Source organism: Cercospora beticola, chromosome 1 (assembly GCF_033473495.1).
Source record: "Cercospora beticola chromosome 1, complete sequence".
NCBI classification, from domain to species: Eukaryota; Fungi; Ascomycota; class Dothideomycetes; order Mycosphaerellales; family Mycosphaerellaceae; genus Cercospora; species Cercospora beticola.
In genome coordinates, this window is record NC_088935.1 from 4,115,910 (window position 1) to 4,141,160 (window position 25,251).

General features: G+C 53.3%; 10 protein-coding genes across 10 annotated transcripts; 8 read left to right on the top strand and 2 right to left on the bottom strand.

Annotated features, from left to right (window-relative positions):
* Positions 1-549: 549 nt before the first annotated feature.
* On the top strand, positions 550-2,400 carry RHO25_001641 (uncharacterized protein; the record flags this gene model as incomplete). Its single annotated transcript, XM_023594251.2, has 6 exons — positions 550-579; positions 655-761; positions 831-1,043; positions 1,100-1,355; positions 1,404-1,942; positions 1,989-2,400. 6 exons carry the CDS (start codon positions 550-552, stop codon positions 2,398-2,400), a joined length of 1,557 nt encoding a protein of 518 aa, XP_023458061.1.
* A 1,066-nt stretch (positions 2,401-3,466) lies between these two features.
* RHO25_001642 (uncharacterized protein) lies at positions 3,467-5,987 on the top strand (the record flags this gene model as incomplete). Its single annotated transcript, XM_023594252.2, has 5 exons — positions 3,467-3,586; positions 3,646-3,748; positions 3,798-4,040; positions 4,094-5,222; positions 5,273-5,987. 5 exons carry the CDS (start codon positions 3,467-3,469, stop codon positions 5,985-5,987), a joined length of 2,310 nt encoding a protein of 769 aa, XP_023458062.1.
* Positions 5,988-6,474: 487 nt separating this feature from the next.
* On the bottom strand, positions 6,475-9,075 carry RHO25_001643 (uncharacterized protein; the record flags this gene model as incomplete). The annotated part of the gene is made up of 3 exons (XM_023594253.2): positions 6,475-7,745; positions 7,963-8,872; positions 9,028-9,075. 3 exons carry the CDS (start codon positions 9,073-9,075, stop codon positions 6,475-6,477), a joined length of 2,229 nt encoding a protein of 742 aa, XP_023458063.1.
* Positions 9,076-9,494: 419 nt separating this feature from the next.
* Positions 9,495-10,259, top strand: RHO25_001644 (uncharacterized protein; the record flags this gene model as incomplete). Its single annotated transcript, XM_023594254.2, has 3 exons — positions 9,495-9,538; positions 9,600-9,963; positions 10,020-10,259. The coding sequence occupies 3 exons, from the start codon at positions 9,495-9,497 to the stop codon at positions 10,257-10,259; spliced, it is 648 nt and encodes a 215-aa protein (XP_023458064.1).
* Positions 10,260-11,028: 769 nt separating this feature from the next.
* On the top strand, positions 11,029-11,679 carry RHO25_001645 (uncharacterized protein; the record flags this gene model as incomplete). Its single annotated transcript, XM_065602131.1, has 1 exon — positions 11,029-11,679. One exon carries the CDS (start codon positions 11,029-11,031, stop codon positions 11,677-11,679), a length of 651 nt encoding a protein of 216 aa, XP_065458203.1.
* Positions 11,680-13,841: 2,162 nt separating this feature from the next.
* Positions 13,842-14,898, top strand: RHO25_001646 (uncharacterized protein; the record flags this gene model as incomplete). Its single annotated transcript, XM_023594256.2, has 2 exons — positions 13,842-14,091; positions 14,159-14,898. 2 exons carry the CDS (start codon positions 13,842-13,844, stop codon positions 14,896-14,898), a joined length of 990 nt encoding a protein of 329 aa, XP_023458066.1.
* A 469-nt stretch (positions 14,899-15,367) lies between these two features.
* RHO25_001647 (uncharacterized protein) lies at positions 15,368-17,035 on the top strand (the record flags this gene model as incomplete). Its single annotated transcript, XM_023594257.2, has 1 exon — positions 15,368-17,035. One exon carries the CDS (start codon positions 15,368-15,370, stop codon positions 17,033-17,035), a length of 1,668 nt encoding a protein of 555 aa, XP_023458057.2.
* Positions 17,036-18,230: 1,195 nt separating this feature from the next.
* On the top strand, positions 18,231-20,495 carry RHO25_001648 (uncharacterized protein; the record flags this gene model as incomplete). The annotated part of the gene is made up of 2 exons (XM_023594258.2): positions 18,231-19,751; positions 19,806-20,495. 2 exons carry the CDS (start codon positions 18,231-18,233, stop codon positions 20,493-20,495), a joined length of 2,211 nt encoding a protein of 736 aa, XP_023458058.1.
* Positions 20,496-21,609: 1,114 nt separating this feature from the next.
* On the bottom strand, positions 21,610-23,671 carry RHO25_001649 (uncharacterized protein; the record flags this gene model as incomplete). Its single annotated transcript, XM_023594259.2, has 3 exons — positions 21,610-22,735; positions 22,786-23,031; positions 23,082-23,671. The coding sequence occupies 3 exons, from the start codon at positions 23,669-23,671 to the stop codon at positions 21,610-21,612; spliced, it is 1,962 nt and encodes a 653-aa protein (XP_023459798.1).
* A 588-nt stretch (positions 23,672-24,259) lies between these two features.
* Positions 24,260-25,185, top strand: RHO25_001650 (uncharacterized protein; the record flags this gene model as incomplete). Its single annotated transcript, XM_023594260.2, has 2 exons — positions 24,260-24,327; positions 24,411-25,185. The coding sequence occupies 2 exons, from the start codon at positions 24,260-24,262 to the stop codon at positions 25,183-25,185; spliced, it is 843 nt and encodes a 280-aa protein (XP_023459799.1).
* Between the last annotated feature and the right edge of the window lie 66 nt (positions 25,186-25,251).

The following is a 25,251-nucleotide window of genomic DNA, read 5'->3' on the forward strand; positions in this document are numbered from 1 at the left end:
TGATAACGCCGAAAGAAGCGAGATCATGGAGACAGAGACAGGCGAACAATGATGTGATAGCTGCAGCCATGTCGAAACCAAACCATCCCTGCGCGATGATGCCAAGCATTTCCTCTCTCATATCAGCAGGAATGACCTCTTTAGGTATCCTGCTTTGCTAAAGCAGGTGAATAATTGTGTATCAGCTCATTTCAATGAACACAAACAGCTGCCGAAATATCCTTTGTCAGCGTTCACGTGGAAAGATAGCCGGCATTCGTTCCTGCAGCGCAGCGGCAAATGGCGTGATCGTAAGCTCTTGTGTCGTACTGCCCGTAGAGCCTCAGCGACTCCATTGTAGGGCGGCACGTCGGTTGCAAGCACAACTCCGAGCAATGAGTTGGCGACTTTAATAGCAATGCCACGCGCCCTGCATGGGTACCTGCGTCTCCTGCCAAAGTTCGATCGTTGAGTGTTAGGTGATCTTTCATGCTATAAGGACTTGGTTACTCGGCACGACACGACATTCTTTTGCTAGCATTTGTCATTGCCTCAGGCGGCAAGGAGAACATGGCGCAGACTCTGAATGTGAAGACTGTTGTAAGTCGACATCGAGTTTGAAGATCCAGGCCAAGGTGACCTGTTTGTGCTGATACATTTTTGCTGTGACTTCAGGCCATAATCGGAGCTGGCGTTTCTGGTGTTTCCGCAGCGATACATTGCAAGCGTGCTGGGCTCGATGTAACGGTCTTTGAACGCAACTCGCAAGCTGGAGGAGTATGGTATGATAATATTGTTCTTGCGCAGAATGTTGAGCCGAGAGATCAAGGTAGCTGACAGAGAGCAAGAAGGGTCTACGACGAACGCATTTCGAAAGATCCAGCGTACCCTTCGGTACTGCCGTCAGTGGGTGACTCGCCTGAGTATGACACCCTCGTCAGAGATCGAAATGGCAAAGATGGACCACGAAGAGTCGATAGTCCAATTGAAAGGGATGGTTCGGATCCAGCCAAGGAGGAGGCTGTCAGCGACGATGATCTTTTGTTGAGCTTCGCACCTCCAGGGTAAGTATCCGCGGCCTCTCGAAATGAGCTTTCGATATGCTGACGTCGAGCCAAAGACCAGCATACATTGCTCTCAAGAACAATGTCTCAACGATCGAGATGGAGCTCTCAACGCAGAAATGGAAACCTGGCACGGAAGAATTTGTGCCACACCATGTGCTCGCGGAGTACATCCAAGATACAGCGAGAGCGAATGGTATCCTAGACGTGATCTCTTTTGATTCCCGAGTCAAGCATGTCGAAAAGAGAGGCGACAAGTGGATTGTCGGCATCGACCAAGTAGCGGGCGACAGGACAATCAGCAGTACCAAGGTGACTAAGTTCAAGTCTCCCATCCGCTTCAAGCTGACCTTTGTATAGAAATTCGATTCAGTCGTTGTAGCAGCGGGTCATTATCATGCGTGCAATGTTCCAGACATCCCTGGCTTAGCAGATTGGAAAAAGCACTTTCCAACACGGGTGCAGCACTCCAAGCGCTATCGCCGGCCGGATCAATTCAAGGACCAGAACGTGCTTCTGATTGGCGCTGGCGTGTCTTCCATGGACATTGCTCGAGATCTCTCCAATGCACGTGCGGTATTCCAATCGAGTCGAGGCGGGCCTTACGATTTGCCGGAAAGCATGCTCTTAGAGAACAGTGCTCGAGTCGATGGAGTCGAAAAGTTCGAACTAGACGATGGCGCAGAGTTGTCGGGTGATAACAGCATCAAAGGAACTGTCACCCTTCGATCGGGGAGGAAGCTTTGCAACCTTCACCACGTCATTGTGTGTACCGGCTACCATGTGTCACTGCCATTTATGCGTCAGTACCATCAAGACGGCGTGAGTGCGGAGCACGCCAGCGAGGAGGCCATTGTCACAAATGGCCAAGTGACACACAATCTCCACAAAGATATATGGTAAGTACGCCGCTTGCTCAGGTTGGGCGCATGCTGACCAGTCCAGGTACATTCCAGATCCAAGTCTTGCATTCATCGGCGTGCCTTACCATGTGGCGACTTTCAGTCTGTTCGAATTTCAAGCAGTTGCTCTGTCACTGGTCTTGTCAGGGCGAAGTCCTCTGCCATCCAAGGAGGAGATGCGTGAGGAATATGATGAGAGGATAAGAGAGAAGGGGATTGGGCGTAACTTCCACTCATTGAGAGGCGATGGCAGGGAAGCGTTGTATGTCCAAGAGCTTGCCGACTATGTCAACGGACAGATGTCGAAGCGAGGCGAGAGCGCCAGGATGCAGGCGCATTCTCAGAGCTGGTTGGAGGCATATGAGAGACGAGCTGCTAGGGTGCAAGCTATGCGTGGTCAAACGCGCGACTCGCATATTAATGAGGAGGTCTGGAGCCGCATCTCCGGGTGTTGAGGTGAAAGAAAGTTGGTCCTAGTGGTGAGACAGGAGGGAGAGTGCAGGAGGGTCCAGAGGAGAGCTGTGGAGTGGGAGTCATTGCGCCAATGGACGAGTACCTTACAGCGTGAGCGTTAAAGGATATCATGGACCAGGTGCAATAGAACAGAATAGAGCTGCCTCTGACATTGACAGTAGCAGGTGTCGTATGCATGTGCGGGATATGCGCAGCCCGTTGGCAGCCTGAGACTCTCAGGGTCGTCGCGGTGTGCTGGCGATTCATGTCCCAAGCTGAGGTGCAATCGGCGAACGCAGCAAGCCAAGCAAGGATTCTGCCCGGCGCGACACACGGCGGAGCGGAGAGCGTCTGGACGGGGCATTGCAGCGCGTCTGTACGCGTCAATGCGGCCGTTGATGTGAGTTCTGTGGTGATGTACGAGATCGAGCGGGTAGTGTGGTTCGGGAGTGAGTAGTGTCCGAGGCGTGGTGACTCGGGCAACGGCGGTGGAGAGTTCATGTGCGAGTGGCAGCATCAGCAGACGAGCACGTGTCGGATCAGATGGCGTGCATAATAGTATAACGCACATGCACGTTGCATGGTCAGCAGCAGCAGGATGAATGGACAAGAGCAGCGACGCGTCGGCGCAGAGTGCTTGCTGCCAGCGGGGCTGTCTTGGACCCAAGTCTGCGTCTGCGTGTCGTAGCGTGTTTGAAGCGAATCGAGCGATGTCTGATGATCCTCTGCCTCGCCCACCACCGCACCACCTCCCCTTTGGCTGCTGCACGCATCTCTGGGCCTCGCTGTTGCAGCTCCCTTGCTACCACCCAGATTCCTGCTGTTTGGGCTGAACCTTCAGCACGCAGCACTCCCGGTCACCCACCTATGCGCATACCCTGCACCTGAGAGCCTCGTTCCCACCATTTGGGCATTCCTCCAGCTCCACACCCACGGCATTCTCGCGGCAGTCGATCTCGATGATCTGAGTGTCACACTGGACGACCACAACGCTGCCTGATACAATACCTGTCCCATTTTGTCGCTATACAATCGACTGGCCACGAGCCAGCTTCACTGCCCAACAACATGAAAGCCGCTCCGCTACTCGTGTCCTGGCACGACGACAACAGCCCCATCTACTCTGCACATTTTGAAGCTCAGGGCAAAGGCAGGCTGGCAACTGCAGGTGGGGATTGCAACGTACGGGTAGGTGGCAGTAACAGAAGTAGCTCGATGGAGGTGATAAAGACTGACCGGAGCTTCAGATCTGGAGTGTCGAGAGCAATGGGGAGGAACGAAAAGTGACCTACTTGTCCACCCTCAAGAAGCACACGCAAGCCGTCAATGTAGTGCGATGGTGTCCTCGCGGTATGCAATATCCTCTCCACCAACATCGAATACGACTAAATCTCGACAGGTGAACTGCTTGCCTCCGCCGGTGACGATGGCAACGTCCTTCTCTGGACCCCGGCCGATAATCCAGCATATGCTTCGGCATTCGGCGATGATGCGCAAGAGGATGTTGAACATTGGCGGGTCAAGACGATGTGCAGGTCAAATACTGGCTCAGAGATATACGACTTGGCCTGGTCGCCAGACGGATTGTTTTTCATCACGGGAAGCATGGACAATGTGGCACGGATATACAATGCCTCAACAGGTAAGCAAGCTGATTTGTACAGCCATTCAGATCTCGAAGCTGACATCAAGCAGGACAAACGGTTCGCCAGATCGCGGAGCACAATCACTATGTGCAAGGCGTCGCATGGGATCCGCTGAACGAATATGTCGCGACGCAATCTTCCGACAGATCGATTCACATCTACACATTGAAGACGAAAGACGGCCAATTCTCGCTCAGCCAGCACAACAAGGTCACCAAAATGGATCTGCCAGGAGGACGACGCATCTCTTCCAGCAGTCCTGCACCTCCTGACTTTGGTGGTCACCGGGCGTCTTTCGTGCAAGACTTGGTGGCAGAAGCCATTGGCTCACCAAAACCCTCCGCACCAGGCACGCCACAATCGTTGGCACTTCCGATGAACCCACCACCAACATCTCACAGTCGACGCTCTTCCTTTGGATCCCAATCTGTGCGCAGATCAGTCTCACCTAGCCCATCTATGCCGCTCCCTGCCGTGATGCCTTCGGCTTCGCCGAGCTTATCGGGCGGTCTTAGCATGGGTTTAGGCGTTCGAAACACCAACATCTACGCGAATGAGACCTTCACCTCATTCTTTCGCCGCCTGACATTCACTCCAGACGGAAGTCTGCTGCTGACGCCCGCCGGTCAATTCAAGACGACTCACGCTGCTTCTGATGGCAGCAAGAATACAGATGAGATTATCAATACCGTGTACATCTACACCAGAGCTGGATTGAATAAGCCTCCAGTGGCCTATCTTCCAGGGCACAAGAAGCCGTCTATCGCGGTCAAGTGTTCGCCTGTCCTTTACCAAATTCGGGCCTCAAACGTGGAAACAAAAGAAATCACCATCGATACACGCACCGAAGATGACTTGCCACCCCTGCCAGAGCCGGTCATGCCAACAAAAGCTCCGACTTCGCACTCGGCAATGGAACCACCTCCTCTGACCAGTGCACCCTCACCAGCCCCTAGTGCGGGAACCACGGCAGCATCACCTCGACCACGCGCCGATTCTGAGTCCACTCCATCAACACCCCTGCCGCCTCCAGGGCCTGTGCCTGCCTTTGGTCTTCCATATCGAGTAGTATACGCTGTTGCTACTCAAGATGCCGTTCACTTGTACGACACGCAACAGCAGAAGCCTTTGTGCGTAGTAAGCAATCTGCATTACGCGACCTTTACAGATCTGAGCTGGTACGTCTCATGTTCGAATTCTACATTCCATTGTGCTGACTGCGATACAGGTCGAGTGACGGGCAGACACTGTTGATGACCTCAACAGACGGCTTCTGCTCAGCCCTAACCTTTGCTCCGGGTGAGCTCGGCACCATCTATCAACCTCCTACAAACTCTGCCAGCACCAGGCCGTCACCTGCACCAATATCTGTAGCCAAGGCAAACTCTACGGCCTCGACTCCACAACCTACTCCCACTGGTGTGAGTGCTACTGCTACAGTACAGCCGGCCGCGAGCAGCAATGGAACCGCGGTGCCATCATCAAAAGCCCCTCGTGCCTCGCCGTCACCATTCACTACGATCACCGGTCATGTTGGCGGACGCCCTGCGAGCCCTGCACGAAGCATGTCACAATCGAGCATAGCAACCGATGCCAGCTTTGCACGAGTACCAGATCAGAACGCACCACCTGTCATGAACAATCCAACGCCTTCGTTGACTCCGTTGCCATCGATAGCAGCAGCCGGCTCCGGGACCTCAAGCATGCCTCTGTTCACACCTCCGCAAACGCCAGGGCAATCCGCTGCCGCTATGGCTGCAGTGCCACAGGTGCCCGCTCCAGTCTCTGGTGTAAAGAGGGAAAGTAATGCCGGCGTGGCACCTGAAGGGGATGAGCAAGGTCGTGAGAAGAGGCGACGGATTGCCCCAACGCAGGTCAGTGATGACGTTCCGGCTGTGGCTCCACCACCTCCCCCGGCGCCGAAGGACAGCACGAGTCAATGACATTTGCGATGAGGAGTGCGCATCTATTTTTCCGTGGGTTGCAGATTTAGCCAGGCGTTCGGGTGAAATGAATGGAATGTGTAATATTACTTGTGTGTTCAGTACCGAAGTGCGCAGCTGCTGGCCGTCTATGATTCCAGCATAGCGGGAATGGACAGGAAGGATTCGGCACGAGCGATACACACGCTTGTACGCACAGATAGAATTGTAATGATAGTACAGTGACGGACGAAGGACAATGACAGCTGAATGAGTGGTAACACTTTGCTTGCTCCCAATTGTGCAATGACTTTCTCCAGACGTGCAATAATTTTCTATTTTCTTTTTCACCAACTACAACCCCATCTCACGCTCTCCATTTTCTCTCTGCTGCACATTTTCTCCGCATCCCCACCCTCGTTGCCTCCGCGTTCCTCGTTCAAACGGAGAAAACGCAGAACGACTACCAAAAGTGAACATATATACCTCACTTCCCACTGCTCACTTTCTACCTCTGCCCAAACTTCTTCGCCAATTTCCTATAACGCTCCGCATCCCTCACACTTCCCCTCATTTTGCCTCTCACTGCGAAGAAATCCCTCAGTTCCAATTGCGTTCCTTCCCTTTCGATGACGTTTTGTGCAGCGGCTTGGACTAAAGCCCCTAAGTCCGCGCCGCTAAAGTCCTCGCAGCTGTGGGCTAGGGCGGTGAAATCTAGGGAGGTGGTCATATCCGTGTCTCCGTTGCGTGAAAGTGCTTCTGAGGTGCCAGGGGTGGATGAGTCGGTAACTGACGCGGTGAAGAACGTCGGAGAAAGCGGTTTGTCCTTTAACAACGCGCGAAGGATGTCTCCTCGCTCTTCGGGACCGGGTAAGTCAACGAAAAGTTGGGTGCCGAGGCGGCCGGGGCGAAGCATTGCGTCGTCGATCATGTCTGGACGGTTCGTGGCTGCGATGATGTAGATTCCCATTCTGGTGTCGAGACCGTCCAGCTCGGTGAGCAGAGTGTTGACCACGCGAGCGGAAGCCTCGCTGCCGGAGTCTGTGTCGCGTTTTGGAACGAGAGCGTCGAGTTCGTCGAAGAAGATGACGCAGGGGAGGGAGGAGCGGGCGCGGGAGAAGACTCGTCGGACGGCGGCTTCGGATTCTCCGACGAATTTGTTGAGGAGTTCGGGGCCTTTGATGGAGATGAAATTGGCGTGGGATTCGGCGGCAGCGGCTTTGGCGAGCAGGGTTTTGCCGCAGCCGGGCGGGCCCCAGAGGAGTACTCCCGAGGAGGGGGAGATGTTGAGGGCTGTGTAGAGGTGAGGCTTGGCAATGGGGTGGACAATGTTGCGGATGAGCTCCTTGCGGACGGCCTGTAGGGCGCCGATGTCTTTCCAGGAGACGGTAGGGACTGTAGTGAAGCCTTCGCGCTTGGATGAGGGCGTGATACCTGGGAGAACGGAGAGGAAGTCGGTCATTGTGAGAGTGATAGTCTCGAAGCCCGGTGGCCGGGGAAGCGTTCGAGCCTGAGACCGGGCAACGAGGCGGCGGAATTCGACGATTTCGGAGCGGTTAGAAGGAGTGTGCGGCAACTGTAATTCCGCGGCTTGTTGTTGCAAAGCGCCCATCAGGCGCTCCATCTGGTGAGCCCCAGCCTTTCCGACCAAATCGTGTAAATCGGCGCCAACAAAGCCTGCCGTGAGTTTGGCCAATTGCTGGAAATCGATATTGGAGGTTGGCATCTTGCGTGTTTGTGTCTCGAGAATGCGCTGGCGAACTTCTTCATTTGGAACTCCTGTACTGACTGTCAGCTTCTCTGTCCGCTAAAAAGCTCGTGCGGGCAGCCTGGGCCGGTAGTGGTTGGCGTGGTCGTCGTGCATATTCAGAGACATCTGCATGTCGAAGCTCTGACTCTGTTCTGCTACCAAAAACCGTTTGGCTCTTGTCTTGACCTCCACTGCCGTTGCTAAGTGCCATCGCGCAGAAGCATACCCGTACAAGCACGAACTTACCGATATTGATCTCTGTTCCAAATCGTCCACCTCTTCGTAGCGCTGGGTCAATGCTGTCCGGGCGATTCGTAGCAGCCAGTACTACAACAGGTTTCTCTCCCTCGCGATTCAGCTCGTCGATACTCACGAGTAATTGTGCCACTATTCGCTTCTCCATCTGGCTCTGACTGGAATCTCGCTTCGGTGTGATGGCATCAATTTCGTCGATGAAGATCAGGCAGGGTGCATTCTTCTTGGCCTCTTCGAAGCGATCTCGAATCCCCTTCTCTGATTCGCCGCTCATGCCAGACACGATCGAAGGGCCCAATATCTCGACAAAGGGGACTCCCATCTCAGCAGCGACCGCCCGCACAAGCATTGTTTTACCGCATCCCGGGGGGCCATGAAGGAGAATGCCTTTGGGCAATGGAATGTGAGCTTCGCGGAACTCTTCATAAAAGCACATCGGTGCCATCAATGTCCTGTTCAGCTGGTCGATGACCTCTTTCATGCCGCCGATATCCTCTAAACTCACGTCGGACGGCGGCTCAATATTCGTCTGTGGCTTCGAGTCGTCATTGCCGCGTTTTTGGCGCTTCGGCAGAGCTTCGCCATTGGCTTTGCGTCTCTTGCTCAGCGATTCATCTCCCGTTGTCTGTGGTGGGCTTGGTGGGCGCGCTGGTGCCAAGTTCTGTCGGAGACTGCGGTTCATGAGATCTGCTTGGCCGTCGCTCTCCGGAATTGCGTCTTCAATAATCGCGTCTGAGTCAACTTCCTCGCCTTGGTCGATGCCAATAAAATCGAGAACGCGCTCGATACTGGCGTGGAGAGTCTTTTTTGGTCGTCGCTTGAGTGAGGAATTTGATCTCTGTAGCGCGTTATAGAGGTCACCAGTTGTTGGTGGTATGCCGTCTGATAAGAACTTTTGAACCTAATCGATAAGATAATTAGCTGTCTCTGCAAGCATCTCCATAGAAGAATAGAGGGTATTTCAGCTCTCATTGCCTTGCAGTCGGTTCGCAGGACAGAGAAACGCGGGATCTTCGAGCTCGCGGCGCAAGAACAATGAGAGGCTTGCCAACTTACCACAGTGTGTATCTCGCTATCCAGAGCGCCCTGTAAGCGTACGGCCATGGCCTCTCTGTTGATCTAAAAGATTGCGAGGCGTCGAAGATGCCCGAGTGAAGTCGAGGAAATTTAGCGGATTTTCGGAGTTCGGCTTCAGCAAAATCTCGAGGCAACTGCAGATCAGCACTTTCCTCCGTCTCACTGCAACAACTGCTTACATCCTCGTCCATTCGAATAGTGACTCACATCTACCTTCACATTTGGTGTCTTGTCCAAAAGCAGCGTCTGCCGTCTGGCTCGCATGAGTGCAATACCACGGTGCGGAGTTCGCTTAGATTCACTATCAATCTTATCTTTCGCGAGCCGACCGGCCCATGACGTTTCGACGCCCGCCAAGCACGCGAGCAAGATGCATGTGATCGCGCCTCGAGTACTCCACGCCATGTCTATCCTCATACCCAGACACGCGCATATGATCGCGTGCAATGGGCAATTCGAGCAGCAAGAACAAAATCTCTGATCAGGACAGGTGAGGTCTGGCGAACAGCATAGCTCCCTTGCGCCCATCACGCTGAACGGAAGACATGCAGAGCCATCCTCGACCTGAAGATCCAACGCGACAAACTTCAACAATACCAGAAACGAATCACAACGGTCACGAATCGCGAGACGGAGATTGCGAAGGAATGCCTTCGGAATGGGAATAAGCAGAAAGCATTGCTTGCTTTGAGGAGGAAGAAGTATCAAGAGTCGTTGTTGTCGAAGACGGATCAACAATTGGCACAACTGCAGGCTCTGACGAGTGATGTGGAATTTGCGCTCGTGCAGAAGGATGTGCTGTTCGGGCTGCAGCAGGGCACGGCGGTACTGAAAGAGATCAACAAGGAGATTGGTGGGCTGGACAAGGTGGACATGATACTGAGTGAGAGTGAGGAAGCAAGAGCATATCAAGAGGTGAGCACACATTGCTGTGAGTATACGAATGAGCAATGGCCGATGATTGGGAACAGGAAGTCAGTGAGATGCTCGCGGGCAAGATGTCCAACGAAGATGAGGATGCTGTGGAGGATGAATTGGAGGCTATGGAAAGAGAGCAAAGGCAAGCGCAAGGAGTTCCTAGCATGCCAGATGCGCCAAAGGTCACTGCTGGAGAGCTTCCCGATGCTCCAGTTGAATCGCCCGAGGAGCGGGCAAAGGCGAGGAGGTTGGCGAGAGCAGCAAGGGAGAAGAGTGAGGCTATACCAGCATGATCTCACTTCCGATTTGGCGAGGTAGGCATCGTTTGTCGTTGAGCGAGGCGTTGGCGGCACCGGGGGAGCATCAATCCATACGATATCTATCATAGAATCTATCCGATTGCGAATGTCAGCATTAAATGAAAGACCGCGACATGAGCTTCTCACTCAGGATTTGCCAGCATCATACTCAACAGAATTTGGTCCAGGGAGAAGTGAGTTCGCAAACTGTTCTAGTACCCGCGAAAGCCTCCAACATTGAAGCTCACTTGAGTCACCTTGATCCAAACCTGAGGCGTCAACTTCGTGCATGACTCACGCGGACATGTGTTGATCTCTACATGACTCAGCTAGCGCGCTTGCACTATAAGAAAGTCTCTTCTCTCCCCCACAACTCTCTTCCTTTCTTCTTCATCCGAGTGCAAGGGCATTACGCATATCAGTGAGGATTCGTCCGAGATTGCGTTTTTGCTAGTTGAAAACTATCAACTGACTGCTCCAGTTGGCTCCGGTCGGCTGGGAATTTTTGGCAAACCTCCCTTCATCATCAGCAATGTTGTTGAACTTTTCATCATGGCGGCGGTCGCTTTCGCGACTGGCGCATGGAGAAGAATATGCGCAACACCGCCTGGTCCTCCCTCGTCGATGTGCGACACGAACTGCTGTCAAGCACTACTTTGGTCAGCCACTCTGCGGTCTGAAACCTGAAGGATTGCAACCGCTGTGGCTTCGCGGTCGGCCATGCCGCCAAATCAGTTGGTTCCCCTGACTTCTGTCTCTTCTAATGTTCAATTGTGTCTACATTCTCATCTGTGTTAACACCCACGACTATGGCTGGAACCGCCCGCGACAGCCTTCTTCCACGATGGCCCAAGACACTTCGAGTCATGCCGACCTCATTGCAAAGATGTATCACGAGGTCACAATAGACGCAGCGAAGGACATCAGATTGCTCGATCTGTTGCCTGGGTCATGGGACAGCGAGCTGCAAGGCACGCTTCGAGTGTCCAATCTGCCCGAAACCGCTCGAGAGCGGTTCAAATTTGATTATACCTTCATTGACTTATTAGAAGAGCTACTGCACCTGTCCGGCAACTCTGAGCAAGTCTCTGGATGTGAGGAAGCTAAACACGAGGCTCTGTTATACGTCTGGGGAAACAGCACAAAAGGCAGGACCATTCGCATCAATCAGCACTATGTCTTGCCAATCACGGACAACCTTTTCGATGCGCTCCGCCGGTTGCGCTATATGCATGCGTCTCGGACATTGTGGGTGGACGCTTTGTGCATACAGCAGTACAAAATATCCGAGATGTCGCAGCAGGTAGCGAGAAAGGGCGACATATACCATGGCGCGGAAATGGTGAACGTCTGGCTTGGGGAGTCTAGTCGAGCTACGAATCGACATCTCATGGGGTCTACCTCCCTCGCTTGAGTTTGCGGGCTACACCACTCTCTCCACTCGCCCGGTGGGTTGATGGCAAGAAAAGCGACCCCGTGTGGATCTTTGAGCGACCATACACGTCAAACATTACGGGTTCGCTGAAAGAGCTGTATCAAGTGCTTCTGGAAGTGCGATGAAAAAGATGTGATGTGCGAAGCCTTCTTCCTCTTTGTATTTGCTTGATTCCGACGAATACGAGATACCGTGCTGTGCTCCAGGTAAGAGTGAGCCTGTGGTGACTGTTTGGATTTCCAATTGGGCTATGGCAAGCTTGATTGAGCATGATCATTCTTGAATGTCCAGGATCGCTAGGCATGGTGAAGTGATCGCTTGAGATGAATAGGACAAGGATAACCTGGCCAGACTCTGCGTTCAAGGCCTTTGAAGCTTTGGCGAAGCATCCGCAAATAGGACAGGCCCCTGTTGGCACTATGTCGCTCGTCCTCGCATTGGAAAAGAACGCATCTGGTGCAGGTGCGCCACTCGATCCAATCAATTCGCCACCGTGTTGCATTCCTCATCGCCGTTATTCGAGTTCGTGATGTTGCATCTGTTGCACGCCGTGCAAGATGATCCCCCGCTGCCTCTCTTGTAACAGGCGATAGTTACGCACGACGATAGCAATAGCCATCGTCGCCATCGATAGTGAAAAGGGAGCAGACACATCCCCCGGCTGGTTTACTGAGTGGAAACATATCAGCATTTGTCACCCCGTGCAATACTGTAGAAGCTGATCACATACTGCAAAGGATCTCTGTAGATGAAGTGCTTCGGAGGAAGTCTGCCGTCCCAAGCGGACCTGCACTCAAGCAAGCAGGCACTATCTCCCTCTCGTACGCAATATTCGCCAACAGACCCATCATCGTTCTTTAGTCCGATGCACCCATAGTATCCATTGTCTGTGCAATATGATTTATTTTCTTGACAGCAACGTTTCTGTCCGAAGTAGACTCCGGAAACCATTCCAGGAAGAAGTAAGGCACTTGCGAGGAAGAGGATACGTAGCATGTTTAGCAAAATTATGTTGTTCGTGCTTGGTAAGGTAAAAAGGATAGAAACTAGGGAATCGTCAATGGGAGACGCAGCGGCCAGTTCTTGTACCTGTAGATGAGCTCTGACGGAGATTCTGGCTGCGGTCCAGACACAGAACACCACTTCATCTTGCTAGCGAGAAGACAGCAATACCGCAAACTGCTTCATTTTTCAATATCGGATATTCAACGGTATTGGAGCAGCGACGAGCCATAGTCTCTGCCACACGACTAATCAACGAAAGAAGCCGACATTGATGCGGTCGAGGCACGAAAGGCTGCCACCTAGGGGCGTCTGGTCCAGCATGCTGTAGAAAATCGGCCTGAAAAGGATCGCATGCGAACGCGCAAGGTATGGGAGGATTTTGCACCTAGTTGGCTCCATTCAATCCCAGTGACACCCAGACCGGCTCTTCGATGTGTCAGGGAGTTCAAGTTTCAGGTTGCAGAAACCGAGTTGGCCTTCTCCTTCAGCCGTGCGGCCGCCTCGTATTCGTGATATTCTCAAGCCGCCGAGCAGAACTCGGACGCCATGCAGGGCATGGACCACGAGGTCAGTGAATGCTGTGGACCCGCTTGTAGGGTCTGCTGGGAGATGTCGAGACAAGTCTGGCTCTGCAGATAGCGCAGATACGAAGAGGAAGCAACGAGCGGTAGAAGCGACTGCAAGCCTCAGCCGCGAGACATATTGCACGCATCAAGAGTCGGGCTGCGACTGGCGTGCATCGAAGCAAATGCATCTCACACTGCTCTTCTCCTGTCGTCAAAGGTCGGCGTCCACGTGTTCCCTTCGACGAACTTGCTAGGTGGCGCATGGAGAAGACGATCGTGAGAATAAAAAGCAGCGAGAGACAATTGCGATCATTCGCAGTGCCGCAACATGTATTACAGGGTGACCTTCGATGTTTGTGGCGAGCAGTTCGTAAAAGGCGTGCAAGGACATTCTTCGGCGCTTATGAGGTCACCATCGCGCGCGCATTTTGAGTTTGCATAGCAACGCGACTGACAACACCACCGTTCTCGCACCACCACGCTCTCTTACAATACGGACCATCGAATGCGCAGTCGTATCGCAACGCGCACGAACGAGATATAACCAACGGCCGACAACTGCCGCCACCCATGGACGCGCTCGACGAAAGGCAGGCGGCCACGCAGCGCGCGGCGAGCCGGTTGCCATCCTACATCAAGTTCCCTGCATTGACGCTCGTCTCGCTGGGCTTGAGCGCCTTCCTCTACACCATTGTCGCAGACTACACCGGGCCCGAACTCGCATCCGTCAGTCGCAACCTGGAAGAGCGATGGCAGCTTTGGGCCATCCTGGGCTGGAAGCTCGCTGAGCTGTTCGGCGCATGGTATCTGCGCTATGATTGTGAGTAGCCCGTCGCGCATGCGATTCAATACCGCCCGCGACATGTCGCTGACAGTGGACACGATAGACATGGACTTGGGCTGGTTGACTCTATTGAGCAATGTCCCGCACTACTTCCTTCTCAACACCTTCTATGGTGTCGACAACCTCGCCGCACTCATTCCTCTGGCCATCGACGTCGTCACCATTGCCATTCCATTCGCTCTCTTCCGCGGACCCATCCACGCTCGCAATTCGAAGAAGCCTAGGACAGCGAATCAACTCGTGGCGCAAGATGCTGGGATCAACTGGACAATCGCTGCCTTCGCCGCAAGCTTGTACACCCTGGTCATCTATCTCAGCTACTCCACCTGGCTGACAGTATGGATGACTGTGCACTTCGACGGGCTGAAGACTCTCGAAAAAGCTCACGACACTGTGCCATGGCTGCTCGTACTTCTGTTACTCCCAGTTGGCTACGGTGCTACACAATTCATATTCGTGCCAGCAATCGGGTCCGCTGCGAACCCAGGACTTACAGACCCTAAGATCCACCCAGAGCTGGCTCCTTTCAACCCAGAGACCGCAACGTTCACCGAAACTCTTGCGTACAACCTCGGCCTTAGTGCGGCGGGATTCTCACCAAGAGCAGAAATTCTCTTCAAGAGGACTGCGATCCTCGCGGTTTCATCATTTGCCAACTCGTTCATGCGATCATACCTTACCATTGAAGGCACGGATCTGCTCGGGACTGCTGGATGGTCGAGTGTCTGGGCTGTTGCTTCGGCATTGGCGGGTGCTGCCTTCGCTTGGGTTGGAGATGAATGAGAGGTGTCACTATGCGGCAAAATGTGCGAAGAATAGCTGTAACAGTAGAGGGTAGCTTTTCTGGATTCTGCTTTACCATATACCCTGGAAGCCGCAAGTGCGCGGTTGCGAATGACGTTCTGAGATATGTATGTTCACCACGCGGGAAAGAAGCTTCAACTACCAGATATGCTTGTCCCTTCCCTCTTTCTTTTGCACAACGGCAAGCGCCACGTTCTTGACGTCCAAAACCGCACTGCTTCTGGCCGTCAACAATGTCTCACTCGACCCATCTCCACCACAACTCCAGTGACGTGTTTCGTCGGCACCGCTAAGCCGAGTGATCCATATCTTCCACTGCCCATTGCACATGACCACCAGGAACATCTGGTCGTACGCATTAATCGCCCTCGCGACCTTCGTAATCATCGTACTCGTCATCCAGCACTTCTGCTCTCCATACCACCTACTCAGCAAAACCAAAGACAAAATGAAGTGGTTCTTCCTCGAGAAAGCGAAATCGAAACTCGAAAAGTTCACAAACGATGCCGGAACACAAGACCAACAAGCACAACAACAACACCAGCAACCCATCGCTACACATGATGGCACATCAGATGCCCAGCAACAACAAGAAGCTTCATACCACCCACTCCCACAACCAACACCCCAAGACATCTTCCGCTATCGCTACCACCACGGCACAAACCTGGGCTCCATCTTCATCCAAGAACGCTGGCTCACACCCTCCATGTTCCCCGGCAACGAAAACTGCCCCGGCTCCTCCGAGCTCGCAGCCGCAGAAGCCAACATCAAAGCCTTTGGTCTCGAAGGCGCCAAACAGAAATTCTCATCTCACTGGCGAGACTTCACTTCCGATGCAGATCTCGATTACCTCCGCGATGTAGCGAAGTGTACCACCGTCCGGCTACCGATTGGGTACTTCACGTTGGGACCTGCCTTTTGCAAAGGGACGCCGTTTGAGCATGTGGCGGAGTTGTATGAGGGGTCTTGGGATGCTGTGAAGGATTTGGTGAAGAGGTTGTATCAGAGGGGGATTGGGGTTCTGATCGATTTGCATGGTTTGCCCGGTGGGGCTAATGCGCAGGAGCATTCGGGGACGAATAGTGGGAAAGCGGAGTTTTGGGGGAAGAAAGGGAAGAAGAATAGAGAGGTGGGGACAAGAGTAGTTTGCTTTGTTGCCAAAGAGGCGAAGGGAATGGAGGGAGTAGCTGGAGTGCAAATTGTGAATGAGAGTGAGTGGGACGCAGAGGGAATGTATGAGTGGTATGAAGAGGTCTTGAGAGAGGTGGGCAAAATGGATGTGGAGGTTCCAATCTATGTCTCGGATGGGTGGGATCTGGCGAGGGCTTTGAGTTGGAGCCAGAAGAAGAATGTAACGCTGAAAGGATTCCGGACCAACCCAGTGGTGGTGGACACGCACCTGTATTGGTGTTTCGATGCCAAGGATGTGCAAAAGTCGCCTTACGACATTATCGGAGAGGCCTGGGAGAAGCTTAGAGAGCTCGACGGGCGAGAGGGCTCCGTGCACGATCGTGGCGCTGCACAACTCGTCGTCGGCGAGTATAGTTGTGTGCTCGCCGAAGAGGCCTGGCAGAAAGGGAATGGGGCCACGAAGGAGGAACTCGTGACCAAATTCGGCAATGCCCAGTCACAGCGATTCCAGCATCGTGCTGGCGGGAGTTTCTTCTGGACTTACAAGATGGACTGGATGCCCGGCGGCGAATGGGGTTTCAAACAGATGACGGACCAAGGAGCCATCCTGCCTCCTCCTTCTCTGACGCTTGCGCAAGAGGACGCCCTGACTCGCGCGGCGAACGCGCAAGCACAGTGCGATGGTCGCAAAGGGAATATTTGGGGCACGCATTGCCACTACTGGGACTCCACCCATCCAGGCCATTACGAGCATTGGCGCTTCGAGAAGGGCTTCGAGCAAGGCTGGCATGATGCTCTGGCGTTCTTCAGCTACAAAGCGCAACATTGCGGATTGAAGGGCGGTGACAAGATCGGAATGCTAGATCTCTGGGTCCTGAAGCGTTTGTGCGATAGTGGACAAGCCGGACAGCATTTCGCGTGGGAGTGGGAGGTAGGTTTCAGGCAAGGCGTCGGCGCGTTTTACGAAGCCGTTGGTGTTTGAACTGCAGCTTGTACGAGGAGGCCGGCAGTGGTGTAGCGGTTCATGCGGTGCCGCTGCTTGTATGCTGCCAAATGCCCTGGGATCTGAGACCCTGCGATGGTTGTCCTAGAAGATCTGGTGGTGGCGGCCACGGGGTAGTCGAACGGGCTCGAACCTGCAAGGAAGAAGTTTGATGGGCCTGACCTGAGTCGAACGTGGCTGGTCATGTTGAGTGCTGCAGCGGACACAACTCGAGATCGGGATGTGAAGCATGTGGCGAGAGAGTACCCTAGACATTGATAGCAGTAATGCGCCACGAAGCAGTCTCAAGTGGCTAAGAAATGGTCTTTGAACGATATAGCAGTTCGCTGCGGTGGCAGTATCAAAGTGCCGTCGGTGTCGCTGTGTCGCGCTTGTGGCTCGTTTCATCGTGAATGATGTATCCGGTGAGGATTATCCGGTACGACTCGTGGGACATGCAACGTCGAGCGTTGTTGAGAGACAGTGGACGTCTGCGAACACGGGCTGAGACAGCAGACGAGAATAGAGCCGGTTTTATTGCACGTTGTCGGTGCCGTGGTAGACAGAAGACCATGTCGTGAAGGCAGATGGAGGCTCGCGCGCTTACCACTTTCCACCCCTGCACCTGCACAGTGAATGAGCGCCAAGTGAAAGTTGTGCTGCGCGTTCATAAGTGGCCCACTCGTCGTCACACGCCTGCCCTGTGCCCGCCCCTCCTGGCGCGTCCGGAGCTCGCTGCACACTCCATCACATTCATCATAAGCCTGTCCGGCCACTAACGAGTCACCTGCTGCGAACCACTTTCCTGCACCTTCGACGACGACGACACCAAACGACGACCAACGACACCACCCAACGATCACCTCCCCCGAACATCCCTTCCGACCAAGCCGAAGCGACCGGTTGGCAGGTGCCAGGTGCACCCCCCTTCCAGCAACGGTCTCCTGCCATCTGTGACAGCCTCACGCAACCGGCTCTTCCCCGTTGACCTCTCCCAACCTCATCCTCGCCTCGAAAGCAGGATTGTCGCCAATTTCACCACTTCGCACACTCGACGATCACATCGCGACGGCTCGATCTGCGCTGCGTTCCAAGCCCGTCTGGTCACGACCCTTTGCGACTTGGCTGCGCTCGCTTTGCGGGAACAGTGACTTGGAGACTTGACGATCAGCACCACCACCACCCCGCCGCGACCATGTCACGATTCGCCCCAAGTCCGGCATCTACAGCGCGACCTGACGACAACAACGACAATCGATTCAACATGCTGCGATCACGGCGGCAGCAACGCGCTTCTAGCGTATCCAGCTCCAGTTCCTCCTCGACATCGCCCGAGCGCGAAGCGGATGATGACAACGATTCCTTCATGATCCAGGCCAACGATTCACAGTCCTCGCTAGGCGGCGACATGTCTCCGGAGCTGTCGCAAACGGAAGCCATGCGGAGGGAGTACGAAGAGCGATGTCGTGTGTCGCCCGTGCATCGCCTTCCGGCAGAGATCTTGATCAGCATATTCTCGCGCCTCACTTCCTCGCGCGACCTGCAGATGTGTATGTTGGTGTGCAAGGAGTGGGCGAAGAACAGCGTGGGGCTATTATGGCATCGGCCGGCCATGAATAAGTGGCAGAACATCCACAATGTGATCAACTCGATACGGAATAGGAAACGCTTCTTTGCGTATCAGGACCTGGTCAAGAGACTGAACATGTCAACACTCGGCCACCAAGTCAGCGATGGAACGTTGGTTGGCATGAAGAACTGCAAGAGGATTGAACGATTGACGTTGACCAATAACTGCAAATTGACTGATATGAGTCTTGTGCCTCTGATTGATGGGAATCGGAGCCTTCTTGCGCTGGACGTCACTGGTCTGGACCAGCTCACGGATAAGACCATGATGGAGGTTGCAGACAACTGCTTACGCCTGCAAGGACTCAACGTGACCGGATGCAAGAAACTGACAGATGCGTCCATCATGGCAATTGCGAAGAACTGCCGGCATCTGAAGCGACTCAAATTCAACAACTGTGTTCAGTTGACGGACAAATCGATTGAGACTGTGGCTACCTACTGCGCACACCTCCTCGAGATCGATCTATATGGCTTGCAGAACATGGAGAGCCAGTCTATCACAGCATTGCTTACCAGATGTCCGCAACTGCGTGAGATGCGTCTTGCACACTGTGGCCAGATCAATGACCAAGCATTCCTCGACATCCCGTACGATCCGGATCACCCTACAACATTCGATTCGCTACGCATTCTTGACCTTACGGACTGCGCTGAACTAGGCGACAAAGGTGTCGAGAAGATCATTCAGACTTGTCCTCGCCTGCGTAATCTTATTCTAGCAAAGTGCCGACAGATCACGGATCGCGCAGTATTCGCTATCACCAAATTGGGCAAGAATCTGCACTACATCCATCTGGGACATTGCGCGCGCATTACCGATGCCTCTGTTGAGGCTCTGGCGAAGGCTTGCAATCGCATCCGATACATCGATCTGGCATGCTGTAGCCAACTTACCGATCAGAGCGTAATGAAATTGGCTGGACTGCCGAAGCTCAAGCGGATCGGACTGGTGAAGTGCGCTGGAATAACGGATCAAAGCATATGGAGCCTGGCGCGAGGGGAAGTGAGGAATGGCAAGACAATTGGCAATTCAAGCGTGTTGGAGCGAGTGCACTTGAGCTACTGCACTCAGTTGACACTCGATGTGAGTTTTCTCATTTGACAGTTTGGTGGGATAATTGCTGACAATATTCGACAGGGAATTCACACCTTGCTCAACTCTTGCCCAAAGCTCACTCACCTCAGCTTGACGGGTGTGCAAGCTTTTCTCAGAGACGAGCTGGTCGTCTTCTGTCGAGATGCCCCGCCTGAGTTCAACGAGCACCAGCGCGACGTCTTTTGCGTTTTCTCCGGAACCGGTGTCTCACGGCTCCGACAATATCTCAACGAGCAGAAGTGGGCCCGTGAAGCTCGTGAAGGCCTTGCTGCTCGACAAAACGCACGTCGTGCAGCGGCTTTGGCTGCAGGTGAACATGAGCCGTCGGATGCTGACATGGACGAGAGCATTGTCGACTCGAACGGAAGCACAACGCCTGTACTGAATGTCGACGTCCAAGGACATTATCAGCCTGGTCACACCCCCATTGTGCCCACTCCTACTCACAACTGGCCGACGGGGAACATTCCGGGTCTTGCAGGCGGAAGTCCTTCTCCTCTCAGTCAGAGCGCACCGGCCACAACCACGTCTGCTGGTCCGGCATGGACTGCTGGACATGGTGGCCATCATATCCACACTGCTCCTCCTGGCGTAACCCACATCCAGCCATACCAGCAAAACCCTAATCACACGCACCTTGCCGGCATGATGGGCGCTGCTGCCCTGGATGAGATTGACGTGGATGGCGATGAGGCTTTCGGAGACGAGAGTGAATTGATGGACCACGATTGAGCACCAGACACTTTCACGTCTAGCGGCTCCCGTTCTCCCTCTTCTGTCATTCGGTCGCGCTAATTTGCGTGATTCAGAAGGCAGTGGGAAAGTTCTTCAACACTACGCACGCATGTGTACACTTTGCATTTCTTTGTTGGTTTTCTAGCAAGCGCTGTTTTCTCTCTTATCTTTGTTTGCCTGGACTTGCCGCGTTATAAGCGGGATTGGAGGAGGAGCATTATACACCATCATCAATATCATCATCATGAGGGAATATGGAACGACAAGGGGAAAGAGGAGTGGCGTGTACGTCGTGTACGAAAGAGAAGAAGCGCGCGATCCTCTATCGGATCGAGTCGAATGGATTGGCAAATCCTCGCGTAATGGGGAGAGAGGCGAGTCATCAGTAGATAGCACGATCATACGAAGCACTACTGTTACTGCTCCTACTGCTATCATTTTTGTACTTCCCGTTTGTTCTTTTGGAGCTTCGTGGTTGTCGCCAAGCCTGATCCATGGTCACATGCGTTTCCCCGAAAAGGAAGCTGGTATTATTGATTTCGAATCGAGAACAAACTTCTTGCCTTCGGACTTTAATAATGTTTGGGCTCCCCAATGCTTACGCGCTGTGCACGTGCTCTGATCAAGACGACAGACAGTAGGCTTCGCGATTGGTGAAAAGGTTGTGGCGAGCTAAGGAATGGCCTTGCGGTTCAAGCTCCGGCTTGGTGTTTTAATAACAGTACGGAGGTAAGTCCATTAAGTTTTTTGGTGGGCTGAGCTGGATGTATCCCACAGGAGGAAAGGAAGCGCCGGGGGGAAAGCGGATGTGGGAGGGGCGGAAGGTTGATGAGGTTTGGCATTGGGTGGTATGACAGTCATCAGACGACTTTGAAGTTGTTGAGGAGAGAAGTAGGAAGCTTCTAGCTGTGCTGGCTTGTCGTTTCTATGGAAGTGCTTTTCTTCTTCTGACTGTATTGTATGTGCATGCGCATGGGCTGTTGAATCCATTGACAGGAAGTGGACGATGGAATGATGAACCTCAGGTGATGGAGCATTCGCCAGCCTGGCGTCTCGAGCGTTTTCGCGCTCGCACAAACCAGGCTTGCTTCCAACCCTCGCACATGAGTGTCTACTTCGAAACCAATAATTGCGTGAACTTGGGCCACAGCAGCTTTGAAACAGCCTCGCACTTCGGTGGGGTAGGAAGCTGTCCACCAACGGCTTTCTGCGCCTGTTCTTCCGTGATCAAACTCCCCTCCGAGTTTCCTTCCACGTCCGCTCGACTGTCTTCTTTTACGCTCTTATCGGAGCCATGTCGAACAGGCCCATTCGAAGTCGCGGGCGTGATGGGCGTCTCATCGAGTAACTGCTGCCATCTCGCGAGATATGCACCCGGCCCAAAAGGCGTAGAATGTGTCCTCTTGATGACGGAGCTTATCCTGGCATTGGAAGCATTGTGGAGTTCGTCGATATATTTCTTCCAGGCATCGAGCTCTGTTTGGACTGTCTTCTGGTCTTCGGCAGATAGTTTCGAGAAGGCAACTCCCAATTCGTCTTGAAGAGCACCTGTGGTCATCTTATCGGGAACAACGGAGTCGCTTGTTGGAGGCTTGTCTTCTTTCCTAAAGTTTGAAGCTGCCATGTGAATGTACTCTCTCCACCATTCAGTCATTTCCTTGCCATTCTTGGCGAATTGATGCAGGAATTTATGGCAACTGCTCTGGTGACGATGGAGAAGGTCCACAAAATCTTCCACAGTGGGCGGCTTTTGCTCCTGCTTTGTGTTGTCGCTCGGCATACTGATCTTGAGCATGTCTGTGAGGAATCGTTCGAAGTCCCAGAGCGTGTCGCTGAGATTGACAGCCTGGTGAATGTAACGAATCATGGGCGTGTATGCATCTACGGCATCTCTGATCGCAGCTGTTATGATGTCCGGATTCCGTTGGCAGAGTACCTTCACAATTTGTTGTCGATCCCGTATACCCAGCTGTAGTGATAGGTATTCTTGGGCTTTGGCGTGCTGTGCTTCCGACAGCTCTGCCGATGTTGAGGACAGAGCAAGTATCGTCGCAACGATTGACATGTTCGACGCTTGGCTGCTTTTGCGAGTCTCCTCGTGCTCTGCGCGACCTCGTCCCAACCAGTTCTTGATCTCAGTCAAGACTTCTTTGGGTGGAGCGTCTTTGCTCTTTTCGATTTTCTCCGCGCGTTTTTTGAGCTCACGCTTGTCCCAGCCTAGGACCTGGGAGATGATTCTGCACGTGGTCAGGTAGTGCAATATCTAGAAAACTGTCGACTAACTTACTGTTGCATCAAATTCATGCCCTCGTCGGCGCCACTGCTCAAGCCGATCCAATTTGTGACTGTTGCCACACTGGCTTTGGCTAGCACAATCCTGACGATTCCACTGAGCATTGTTGCGACATTCCCGACCTTCAAAGTCTGTCGTATGATTGTGTATGGTATCAAATTGTGCACGCTCGATAACATTCGCAGCATAGTCGGGCCTTCGGGTGAAAGCACTAATGTGTAGTGCATGATGGATGCAATGCTATCCGAAGTCAGCACAGAAATTTGTTTTCAACTCTTCTTGTCACCTACTTCACCACCATGAATTCGTGCATGCCCTGCACTAGAGAATCATGTTTGGTAAGGTCATCCGTCTCAGCGGCCTTATCGAAAAGCTCGTCGACTAAATCACCATATACTGCTTTCTGAACACAGTCTTTCCATGCCTGCAGGACATCGTCTGGGTTCGAAGTGTCATATTTCGCAGACCGCTTGACTTCCTCCTTTGGAAAACCTCCAAGCACACCCCTCGCAGGATATTCTATCAGGGCAGAAATGGCAGTAGCGAGAGTCTTGCGAATACCCAATATTCCCTTGTCGTAGCTCTCAGACAACTCTGCCTCCGAAAGCTCATCTATCAGGGTATCGACACGGCCTTTCCAAAACTCAGGTGAGACATCTCGCAGGCCAGGTAGCTTGAGCAAGAACTTGGACACTAGGGTCTGCAGGATAGGCGATTGAGGGGACGTGACACTATCCTGGAATGGTGGTCCGTAGTTGTGGATAGCTCCGGGATATTTGAAGTCCTCGATTTCTTTGTATACTTGTTGATGCGTCAAGATGTCGAAGAGGGCCTTTGCCTGTTCAGGCGAGAGTTTGGCGGTGGTATGTGACTGCGCCATATTCGCTATCGAGAATGCAGCATCGTTAGGTGGGAATAGGTAAGTGGCGTGTGCACAACTGCACTGTAGATACGAAGATTATCTGACAGCCTGAAGTCTCGATGACGTTTGTGGGGGCCTTCCGAAACAAGGAAAGGATACAAACGAAAAGAGTAGCTTCTCTCCTGCTCTCACCTCACCTGCTCTATGCACCTGACAAAGCGGAAGCGTGGCAAGTGCAGTCTCGTGCACAAGTCATCGCGGCTGCTCGGTCCTTCAGGGATGGCCCTTGTACTCTCAACCGGCTCCGGATGTGAGGCTGACGGAGCGGCGGCAGGCGGACGATCACGACAGAATACCATTACGGTCCACATACCCTTTTGAGTAGTCGCAATGAGATGCAGGTTGGCGGCACTGTAGTAGCTAGAGCGCCTACGCGATACAATTGCGACATTGTCTAGAATGCTGTGCCGCCCCTTCTCGTTCTCGTCCACCCCACATCTCCACGCTGCCCGCTCGGGCGGGAGATTGCGGCGTGACACAAATTCAGTACTTACACCAACACTTCAGCAGTACTTCTGAACACTCACCAAAACCGTCAAATCAGAAATGGGTGAAGTTTCTGGTGCTGAAGGGCGCAAATTGCTCGATCCCAGCGAGCTCGGCACGAAGGAGTAGTAAGTGGAAAAAAGTCATTGCTTTGCGACGCGACTTCCCTCAATCCCTCAACCGCCACCGGATGCTGATCGATTTGCAACAGCTGGGAGAACTGCTATACGCGCGAACTCAAGAACCACACCGAAGACCCCGAAGACGAAGGAATCAACTGGTTCGAAGAATCCAACGCAGAAGATGTCGTCCTCAAACTCCTCTCAACCTACGACCTCACCTCAGGCGGCTCTCTCGATCGCGAAGAAACGCGTTTTCTGGACCTAGGCACTGGTAACGGCCACATGCTCTTCGCGCTCCGCGAAGATGAGAATGATTGCGGCGAGCGCTGGATTGGAGAAATGTGGGGAGTGGATTACTCGCCTACGAGCATCCGGCTTGCTGAGCAAATCAATGAGCAGAAGAAAGGGGAGTTGGAGAGCGAGGACGATGAGCAGGGGTATGGGAAAGTGGAGTTCAAGCAGTGGGATTTGTTGACGGAGGATCCAGAGGAGGAGTGGCTGAGGGACGGGTTTGATGTCGTGCTGGACAAGGGCACTTTCGATGCGATTTCACTGATGCCGAGGACGGATGGCGAACCGCATCCTTGTGAGGTTTACAGGGAACGAGTTGTGAAGCTGATCAAGCCGGGCGACTATCTTTTCGTCACATCATGTAATTGGACGAAGGAGGAGCTGATTTCGTGGCTGGTTACGGATGACAGTGGTTTGCGGTATCACGATGAGGCGAAGTATCCTACATTCCAATTTGGTGGCAGAACAGGGCAGAGTGTGGTTACGGTGGTTTTCAAGCGGGATGGCTTGCTTTCAGGCATTATGCGCACTGACACTGCAGCGGTCGATCACTCAGCATCGGGGTCAGAGTAGTCTTCTGGCTATCGCTACGAGATTTCTGCTGGATTGCAGCAAGATGATCTGCGCTCGGAGCAACAG